The 10,312-nt window shown below is 51.0% G+C and overlaps 2 protein-coding genes across 2 annotated transcripts in view; one reads left to right on the top strand and one right to left on the bottom strand.

Moving 5' to 3' along the window:
* Positions 1-4,318, bottom strand: part of cln6b (CLN6 transmembrane ER protein b) — a 6,634-nt gene extending 2,316 nt beyond the window's left edge. The window contains exons 1-5 of the mRNA XM_034588287.1: positions 3,822-4,318; positions 2,293-2,407; positions 1,872-1,970; positions 615-803; positions 159-214 (exon numbers count right to left, since the gene is read on the bottom strand). Coding sequence (XP_034444178.1) covers positions 159-214; positions 615-803; positions 1,872-1,970; positions 2,293-2,407; positions 3,822-3,883 — 521 coding nt within the window. The 5' untranslated portion in view covers positions 3,884-4,318. The remainder of the gene's footprint in view (positions 1-158; positions 215-614; positions 804-1,871; positions 1,971-2,292; positions 2,408-3,821) is intronic.
* A 576-nt stretch (positions 4,319-4,894) lies between these two features.
* fem1b (fem-1 homolog b) lies at positions 4,895-8,582 on the top strand. Its single transcript, XM_034588286.1, has 3 exons — positions 4,895-5,673; positions 6,040-8,228; positions 8,276-8,582. The coding sequence occupies exons 1-2, from the start codon at positions 5,426-5,428 to the stop codon at positions 7,673-7,675; spliced, it is 1,884 nt and encodes a 627-aa protein (XP_034444177.1). The 5' UTR covers positions 4,895-5,425; the 3' UTR covers positions 7,676-8,228; positions 8,276-8,582.
* Positions 8,583-10,312: the final 1,730 nt, after the last annotated feature.

Here is a 10,312-nt window from a genome sequence, read left to right as displayed (position 1 = left end):
GAGGACGAGGAACAGAGGAACATACCTGGAGAACAGACTGTTAGGACTTCTCTTCTCATTTCATTATGAACTGAGACAGTGGAAACACGTGATCATGTCTCACGTTGTGTGTAAATTATCTGTGAAGTGAACTTCAGAAGGATTTCAGATGCTCTCACCACATCAGGTGACCCAGAGTGTCGTCGTAATGAAACAGGAGCTCGAAAACATCCATCTGCAGAATAAAAAGACTTCTGTCACGTTCATGGAGCCGAGCTGCCGACCTACAGAGACACAGATGTTCCAGATGGGACCTCACGATGACTCCATCTTATTTTTTAACGATCTTTTTTTTCATATCTCTATCTTCATCGCTTCCTTTTGGCAGCGCCACGTGCATGCGTGAACGTGAATGGTCACGTGATGTGTTTCCAGGCGTGTAATGTAAACTGAGATTGTTTCCAGTAGGTGGCGCTATGTCTATGTGAGTTACAACAACTTACTGTTCATTGCGAAACATTGAAATTCACCATGTTGCCACGGAGACGACGTTTGATAAAAGTTAACAATTTCAAAACAACAAATCATCATCCAGCTCTTCCTGATGACATCATCGAGTCTGATCCGGTACCCACCAATGAGGAGGGTCTGAGCTCCTTCATGACCGGGTTCTCTCTGACTGACAGGTGCAGCTCGTAGCCAATCAACACGAGCCGACGACTGATGGAGTCGGCCACCAGGTGGAAGCTGGTTCCCATGACGACGGCGATGATGCCGAGGTGGACGACCGGGAGGGGCAGGATCCTGGGACTGCGCTCGAGCATCTGCGATGGAGAACAGATGCTGTGGTGGCGATCTGAGAAACGTGTTAACGTGTTCTGTACGACGTGTTCTGTGTGACGTGTTCTGTGTCACGTGTTCTGTGTCACGTGTTCTGTGGGACGTGTTCTGTGTCACGTGTTCTGTACGACGTGTTCTGTGTGACGTGTTCTGTGTGACGTGTTCTGTGTCACGTGTTCTGTGTGACGTGTTCTGTGTGACGTGTTCTGTGTCACGTGTTCTGTGTCACGTGTTCTGTGTGACATGTTCTGTGTCACGTGTTCTGTGTGACGTGTTCTGTGTGACATGTTCTGTGTGACGTGTTCTGTGTGACGTGTTCTGTGTGACGTGTTCTGTGTGACGTGTTCTGTGTCACGTGTTCTGTGTCACGTGTTCTGTGTGACGTGTTCTGTGTGACATGTTTAGTACGACGTGTGACGTGTTCTGAATGACGTGTTCTGTGTCACGTGTTCTGTGTCACGTGTTCTGTGTCACGTGTGACGTGTGACGTGTTCTGTGTCACGTGTGACGTGTCACGTGTTCTGTGTCACGTGTTCTGTGTGACGTGTTCTGTGTCACGTGTTCTGTGTCATGTGTTCTGTATGACGTGTTCAGTGTGACGTGTTCTGTGTGACGTGTTCTGTGTCACGTGTTCTGTGTCACGTGTTCTGTGTCACGTGTTCTGTGTGACGTGTTCTGTGTCATGTGTTCTGTATGACGGGTTCTGTGTGACGTGTTCTGTGTGACGTGTTCTGTATGACGTGTTCTGTGTGACGTGTTCTGTGTGACGTGTTCTGAATGACGTGTTCTGTACGACGTGTTCTGTGTGACGTGTTCTGTATGACGTGTTCTGTGTGACGTGTTCTGTGTGACGTGTTCTGTGTCATGTGTTCTGTACGACGTGTTCTGTGTGACGTGTTCTGTATGACGTGTTCTGTGTGACGTGTTCTGTGTCATGTGTTCTGTATGACGGGTTCTGTGTGACGTGTTCTGTGTGACGTGTTCTGTGTCACGTGTTCTGTGTCACGTGTTCTGTGTCACGTGTTCTGTGTCACGTGTTCTGATGCAGTTACTTTGAGCAGGATGAGCGGAGCTGTGACATTGTAGAGAATGTGGAGAACCTCTGCTGCCCCAGGACGGTTCAGAGGAAACAGGTTCGCTGGGAGGACGAGCTGCCAAAAGAAAACATTTAGTTTTCAATTCAATTTAATACTTTTATTTTTGCTTTATTTCTTATTAAGACTATAACTCCAGTTATGATTTTGATTGATTTCAGTGTTTCCCTACTGATAAGTATTGATAAAGACAGTGACTGTAAAGGAAAGACGGACGACACATGAAGACAAAATACAGGCGCCGCCATGTTGTGCTGATGACAGTTGGGTTTGGAGTTAATCAGTCGAGAAACGAAACGTGGAAATCAGAAACTGAGACTTCTTCATCTTGAGGATGAATTATCATCACTAAAGAATGATCCTGTCATTGTCCTGTTACCATGACAACAGGTCGGCCCACGTCCAGGACCCAGTTCTGGACGGTGAAGCTGAGCCAGAGGTCCAGGTGGAACCGAGGCTTCGGCAGAACCGTCTCTGCAGAACTCGCCGAGCGACTGCAGAACACAAAGAAAAGCACAGGTGTGTTTTAAATGAGGCGCCATCAGGCTCCGGACCAATCCACAGGCCCCGCCCACGACATATAAACATGGTAACATCACAGGGAGCATGATGAGAGGGGAGGAGCTTTAAACAACAAGGACACAGAACAGTCCTGAGGGCGGTGGATGTACTGACTCAGCACTGACTCAGCACTGACTCAGCACTGACTCATCTGACAAACATATCTAACATATCATATAATAAATAACATATAACATATCTAACATACTATCACCACAACTAAACTCAACGACCCCATCAACGTCTACATGTCACATTCTACGTTTGTACATTGATGAGGAAACACGGAAAATACACTGAATGTTCCAAAATTAAATCAAATGTAAAACAAAATTTGAAGAACCACATATGATTGTGCTGTTCTCAAAACTTTACTCCAGAAAATTTGATTTTTTTGATCTGAAAACTTTTACGGTTACAGTTACAGCTGTTTGCCAGTAGGTGGTGCTGAAGCCCCCTCGTCCGTCCAGCGTCTGTGAACGAAACCTGAATAATCTCGTGAATCAGTTTCATCTGAGTTTTCACCTCAGAGGGACAGAGGGACAGAGGGACAGAGGGACAGAGGGACAGAGGGACACTGAACCTGGGTTTTCACCTCAGAGGGACAGAGGGACAGAGAGACACTGAACCTGGGTTTTCACCTCAGAGGGACAGAGGGACAGAGGGACAAAGTGACACTGAACCTGAGTTTTCACCTCAGAGGGACAGAGGGACAGAGGGACAGAGAGACACTGAACCTGGGTTTTCACCTCAGAGGGACAGAGGGACAAAGTGACACTGAACCTGAGTTTTCACCTCAGAGGGACAGAGGGACAGAGGGACACTGAACCTGAGTTTTCACCTCAGAGGGACAGAGAGACACTGAACCTGAGTTTTCACCTCAGAGGGACAGAGGGACACTGAACCTGAGTTTTCACCTCAGAGGGACAGAGGGACAGAGAGACACTGAACCTGGGTTTTCACCTCAGAGGGACAGAGGGACAGAGGGACAAAGTGACACTGAACCTGAGTTTTCACCTCAGAGGGACAGAGGGACAGAGGGACACTGAACCTGAGTTTTCACCTGAGAGGGACAGAGGGACACTGAACCTGAGTTTTCACCTCAGAGGGACAGAGAGACACTGAACCTGAGTTTTCACCTCAGAGGGACAGAGAGACACTGAACCTGAGTTTTCACCTCAGAGGGACAGAGAGACACTGAACCTGGGTTTTCACCTCAGAGGGACAGAGGGACAGAGGGACACTGAACGAGCTGTAGGAAACGTTAAAGGTCTCAGAGCTTCAGGAGGTTTTACTGGAACAGTCAATCGAAGGTGGGATTAACTGTGAACAAGTCGTTTCACAAACCTGCAGATGAACCTCGCTGCACGCAGACCTGAGCTCGGCCTCTTCCTGAGGGACGGCTGCATGTCTTCAGCTGCTTGTCTAATTCAAATACTCACAGTGTCTACCTGCCTCCGGGAAATCAATCACAGCTCATGTAAATCCTTTTCTTGAATTTATAATGTTTTCTCCACTTTTCCTTCCAGCGTTGAAGACGACGTCTCACGACTGGAATAATTTCATCATGATTCAAACTGCAGGTTTATCTGATAATCTGATAATCTGTGTGAGCCTCCTCCCATTGTTTGGTGACACATCTGGTTTCAGATTAAACCAGTTAGAAGCTTATGCTCCAGCTGAGGGTGAATACCTGTAGAACATGTTTTCATCTGAACAGAAACTGGGTCACAGGAGAAACGAGTGAAAAGACTGTGATCACGTGACAGTTTGTACCGATCTGTTCAAATGGAAATAAGATCCCACAGTTTCTCTGTAGAGTCGCTGTTTACCTCACTGGACCGACATGTGTTTCACAGAGACTGAACTGAACAGCTCCACACCTCTATTCACGATATATAACATGATATATAACATGATATATAACATGATATATAACATGATATATAACACTATACACTGTACTCTGTAATGCACTGGTTCCCAAACTAGGGGTCAGGGCCCCCTGGGAGGTCTCAAGACACAGAGGGGGGGTTATGAAATGATTTCCAATGGTAAAATCCAAATTAAAACCAATTTAAAAAAACATATTTTCGTTATAATTGTTTCAAAAGTCAAAAATTATTCAAATAACAATTTGAATTATGAATAAAATATGATTGTCAGTAACTCTGTGATTTTCTTTGTCCCCGTATGACCTGAGGTGATTATGACAGATCCAGGATCAGTTGCAGGTATGTTGGATACATCACAGCAGGTTTCAGATCAGTATCCTCAGGCTCTGGCTCTTCGGGGCTCGGGGCTGTACAGTTTGTACAGTTTGTACAGTTTGTACAGTTTGTTGACTTTATTCGTGCGTGTATTTATGCTCTTATTGTTGTGTTGTGCTCTTTTAGTTGTGTCCGGTGAAACAGTGACTCTTGTTCAGGGGGCGGAACTGAAGCAGCACTCAGTTGCAGTCGGAGGTATTTCCCCGGTGGACTGGAGCTTCCGGTGCATGACGAGCTAGCGGAAGGTGAAAGTGTTCGTGTTCGAGTCCGTGTTTGAATCTCTCGCGTCGTTCGGACCTTTCCCTCGGACACGTGAGCAGAGGACGAGTCTTCAGAGCCGGACACGATGCTTCGCTCGTATTTCACCCGCAGCGGGAAACTGTCCGTTCTAATCAAGCTAACGTGCTAGCGTTAGCATTGAGCTAACCGGCTAGCCCGTTCAGCTGGTGCTCAGCGTCCGGAGACAGACCCTCAGGACCCGGACTCAGCGCCGCAGGTCCCCCCTCCACCCGCCGGCTCCTCAGCGTTTCTCTCGCGGCTGTCAGGGCAGCACATCCCCGTTTCATGTGAGCTCGGGGTCGGTGTCGACAGTTTAATGGGAGGCGGGTTGTTTTGGAGGAGTGGACACTGCGGCCGTCAGCTGCGAGGAAAGCGGGGCTCCGGGCTCCCCGCCCCGCTCACATGGAGTCTCTGGCCGATTACGTGTACAAGGCAGCCAGCGAGGGTCGAGTCCTGACCCTGGCCGCGCTGCTGCTCAACCACTCCGAGGCGGAGACCCGCTTCCTGCTCGGCTACGTGACCCAGGTGTCCGGACAGAGATCCACCCCCCTCATCATCGCTGCCCGGAACGGACACGACAAAGTGGTCCGGCTGCTCCTGGACCACTACCGGGTGGACACGGAGCAGACCGGCACGGTTCGGTTTGACGGGTAAGAGCCGGCACGAGTAACGTTTCCTCCCGGTGGAGTTCAGATCATTCATTTATTACCAACACAAATGCTTTTATTGTGATATACCCACCAGCTAGGAAGTATAATGACCATTAAACAGATGTTTCCTACGGGACAGGAAATGAAGCCTGATTGGCTAGTGGGCCTGGACCTTCAGAGTCTGATTATTTTAGAATAATCTTCAACCAGTGAAACTTGTGAGTCATGTTTGAGTTTTGAGTGCGTGGACCTGGAGAAGAGCGTCCACCATCACAGGATGAGACAAGAGAAGAGAAACCTGTCCAACTGGGACTGTCTCGCGTGTCTCTGATCTGTCGTAACCTTCTGTCTCTCTCTGTTTCACAGCTACGTCATAGATGGAGCTACAGCTCTGTGGTGTGCGTCCGGAGCCGGACATTTTGATGTGGTGCGCCTGCTGGTGACTCACCAGGCTAACGTCAACCACACCACCATCACTAACTCCACCCCGCTGCGGGCCGCCTGCTTCGATGGCCGCCTGGACATCGTCCGATACCTGGTGGAACACAATGCGGACATCAGCATCACTAACAAGTACAACAACACCTGCCTGATGATCGCCTCCTACAAAGGGCACGCGGACGTAGTCAAATTCCTGCTGGAGCAAGGGGCAAACCCAAACGCTAAGGCGCACTGCGGCGCCACCGCCCTGCACTTTGCAGCAGAGGCGGGACATCTGGACATAGTGAAAGAGCTGGTGCGCTGCCAGGCAGCCATGGTGGTGAACGGACATGGCATGACGCCGCTGAAGGTCGCTGCAGAAAGCTGTAAAGCTGATGTTGTGGAGCTGCTGCTGGCGCACGCCGACTGTGACCCCAGCAGCCGCATCGAGGCCCTGGAGCTGCTGGGCGCCTCGTTCGCCAATGACAGGGAGAACTACGACATCCAGAAGACGTACCACTACCTGCACACGGCCATGATGCAGCGGTACCACAACCCAGAAAACATTATCGCCAAAGAGCTGTTGCCACCCATCGAGGCCTACGGGGGGCGTAGCGAGTGCCAGACGCCACGAGACCTGGAGACCATCAGGGTGGACCGGGACGCCCTGCACATGGAGGGGCTGATGATCCGGGAGCGAATCCTGGGCTCGGACAATATTGACGTGTCACACCCCATCATCTACCGCGGCGCTGTGTACGCTGACAACATGGAGTTTGACCAGTGCATCAAACTGTGGCTTCATGCGCTTCGCCTGCGGCAGAAAGGAAACCGCAACACACACAAGGACCTGCTGCGCTTCGCCCAGGTCTTCTCCCAGATGGTGCACCTGAAGGAGCAGGTGACGGCCTCAGGCGTGGAGCAGGTGTTGAGCTGTAGCGTGTTGGAGATTCAGCGCAGCATGACTCGAGTGGAGGCGGCGGCCGAGTCGGAGCTGCCGCAGGCCCTGGACAATTACGAGTCAAATGTTTTCACCTTCCTGTACCTGGCCTGCATCTCCACCAAAACCAGCTGCAGCGACGCCGAGCGCGCCCACATCAACAAGCACATCTACAACCTGATCCAGCTGGACCCGCGGTCACGAGAGGGCTCCTCGCTGCTGCACCTCGCCATCAGCTCCACCACGCCGGTCGACGACTTCCACACCAACGACGTCTGCAGCTTCCCCAACGCCCAGGTCACCAAGCTGCTGCTGGACTGCGGCGCACAGGTCAACGCCATTGACCACGAGGGCAACACCCCGCTCCATGTTATTGTCCAGTACAACCGGCCAATCAGCGACTTCCTCACGCTTCACGCCATTATCATCAACCTGGTGGAGGCTGGCGCGCACACAGACATGACCAACAAGCAGAAGAAGACGCCGCTGGACAAGAGCACCACGGGCGTCTCGGAGATCCTGCTGAAAACGCAGATGAAGATGAGCCTCAAGTGCCTGGCGGCGCGCGCCGTCCGGCAGCACCAGATCACGTACCGCAACCAGATCCCCAAGACGCTGGAGGAGTTCGTGGAGTTCCACTGAAACCGAACAGACGCTTTGTGCTTTTTAAAGAGTTTATAATTTTCTAACGAATCCAAACGGTGCTGAGGACGATGGTTCAGTGCTAAAAGTTTTTGAGCATTTTTATAAATTAAAAAAAGTAGTTTTTTCTATTTTAAGTATTAATTGCTAAATACCAGCAGCCACAGTTTGTTCTGCCTGCGTCTCTGCAGCTCTCTGAAGGAACAGACCGGCGGCGGCGAGCGCAGGCGGAGGACAGCGCCACGTTTGTTTTGCCTTATTTCCGTGGCGACGCTGACTCTGAGCGTGAAGTGTGTAGGAGACACGATGAGACGTAATGAATGAATGAGCCAAGAGACGACCGACCTCAGCTGCTTCCTGTATCACGTGATTTATTTTAATATGAAGAGTTTTGTCACGTGGATTAAACTGATCAGGTTTTTACTTCGTTATATTTTAAAAGGTTGTTTTAAAGGGTTAGTTTGGGAACATTTATGGGTGAAAATATTTTTCTCTCTTGGTTTGTTTAAATTATCTATGTGGCCTAAAGTATGTGTAGCCCCCCCCCTCGCTGGTTTCACGTGTGTTGCAGTTTGAAAGGAAGCAGTGTCGTCATCACAGGCTCAGTGTGTCTGGAATCAAATCATCTGACGTGTTGTTAATCATCATGTGACCTGTCGGACGCGTGTTTGGAGCGTGTCCAGTTTAAACTGGTTCGGTTTTCAAAGCCAGTGACTTCAAGGTTAAATCTTTGTGGTTTGAAGAAACTGGATTTTAAACCCATGGTTCAGTGTTTTTTCTCGGGGCTGTGCTCATGTCCACATACTTTTGGCCATAACGATTCCCCGTGATTTATAAATTGTGAACCAGATCTTTCCAGAACATTGTGCCTGTAGATCGAAGACTTTAAATAAAGATGGACGACATGGACGCTCTTGTGGTGATGTCTCCAAGTAACTGATTCAAACCAAACTGATCAGAAACATCAGTGAGAGAAGAACGACCTGAAACGACAGAAACATCTTTACAAACATTGATTTAACGTCTACTTTCATTTTAAATTTGGTCCATGTCCCAACTGCTAACATGGAGGAGGTGTATGACCAGTACTGCAGCCAGCCACTAGGGGCTGATCAAGATGATTTGGCTTCACTTCTAGGGAGCTGTCATGTCGTCCATCTTTATTTAGTCTATGCTGAAGATCTTTGTAAACTGAGGGATGTTTTTATTTTTTAATTTATCGTTGAAGTCGTAGAAGTCACATGGTTTACATGTCCCCTGTTCTGCTGGAGCTTTATCCTCAGCTTGGTTTTCTTCACTTTTTCTGTAAATCAAATATGAAGAGGTTTTTGGTGTCTGGGTCATGGTCCCTCAGGGTCTGGGTCCCTTAGTGTCCTGGTCCCTCAGGGTCCTGAACCCTCAGGGTCCGGGTCCCTTAGTGTCCGGGTCCCTCAGGGTCCTGGTCTCTTAGGCTCTGGTCCCTCAGGGTCCGGGTCCCTTAGTGTCCTGGTCTCTTAGGCTCTGGTCCCTCAGGGTCCGGGTCCCTTAGTGTCCTGTTCCCTCAGGGTCCTGAACCCTCAGGGTCCGGGTCCCTTAGTGTCCTGGTCCCTCAGGGTCCTGGTCTCTTAGGCTCTGGTCCCTCAGGGTCCGGGTCCCTTAGTGTCCTGTTCCCTCAGGGTCCGGGTCCCTTAGTGTCCTGGTCCCTCAGGGTCCTGGTCTCTTAGGCTCTGGTCCCTCAGGGTCTGGGTCCCTTAGTGTCCTGTTCCCTCAGGGTCCTGGTCCCTTAGTGTCCTGTTCCCTCAGGGTCCTGGTCCCTCAGGGTCCTGGTCTCTTAGGCTCTGGTCCCTCAGGGTCCGGGTCCCTTAGTGTTCGGGTCCCTCAGGGTCCTGGTCTCTTAGGCTCTGGTCCCTCAGGGTCTGGGTCCCTTAGTGTCCTGTTCCCTCAGGGTCCTGGTCCCTCAGGGTCCGGGTCCCTTAGTGTCCTGGTCTCTTAGGCTCTGGTCCCTCAGGGTCCTGGTCCCTCAGGGTCCTGGTCTCTTAGGCTCTGGTCCCTCAGGGTCTGGGTCCCTTAGTGTCCTGTTCCCTCAGGGTCCGGGTCCCTTAGTGTCCTGTTCCCTCAGGGTCCTGAACCCTCAGGGTCCGGGTCCCTTAGTGTCCTGGTCCCTCAGGGTCCTGGTCTCTTAGGCTCTGGTCCCTCAGGGTCCGGGTCCCTTAGTGTCCTGTTCCCTCAGGGTCCGGGTCCCTTAGTGTCCTGTTCCCTCAGGGTCCTGGTCTCTTAGGCTCTGGTCCCTCAGGGTCTGGGTCCCTTAGTGTCCTGTTCCCTCAGGGTCCTGGTCCCTTAGTGTCCTGTTCCCTCAGGGTCCTGGTCCCTCAGGGTCCTGGTCTCTTAGGCTCTGGTCCCTCAGGGTCCGGGTCCCTTAGTGTTCGGGTCCCTCAGGGTCCTGGTCTCTTAGGCTCTGGTCCCTCAGGGTCTGGGTCCCTTAGTGTCCTGTTCCCTCAGGGTCCTGGTCCCTCAGGGTCCGGGTCCCTTAGTGTCCTGGTCTCTTAGGCTCTGGTCCCTCAGGGTCCTGGTCCCTCAGGGTCCTGGTCTCTTAGGCTCTGGTCCCTCAGGGTCTGGGTCCCTTAGTGTCCTGTTCCCTCAGGGTCCGGGTCCCTTAGT

This window comes from Hippoglossus hippoglossus, chromosome 6 (genome assembly GCF_009819705.1).
Source record: "Hippoglossus hippoglossus isolate fHipHip1 chromosome 6, fHipHip1.pri, whole genome shotgun sequence".
NCBI lineage: Eukaryota > Metazoa > Chordata > Actinopteri > Pleuronectiformes > Pleuronectidae > Hippoglossus > Hippoglossus hippoglossus.
Note: the sequence above shows the minus strand (reverse complement) of the source record. Positions and strands in the feature narration are given on the sequence as shown.

Bases quoted from the DNA above. Each gene is read 5' to 3' on its own strand.
- fem1b (XM_034588286.1), top strand. From the start codon at position 5,426: ATGGAGTCTCTGGCCGATTACGTGTACAAGGCAGCCAGCGAGGGTCGA. The intron at 5,674-6,039 runs GTAAGAGCCGGC...TCTGTTTCACAG, and splicing joins GGCACGGTTCGGTTTGACGG to CTACGTCATAGATGGAGCTA.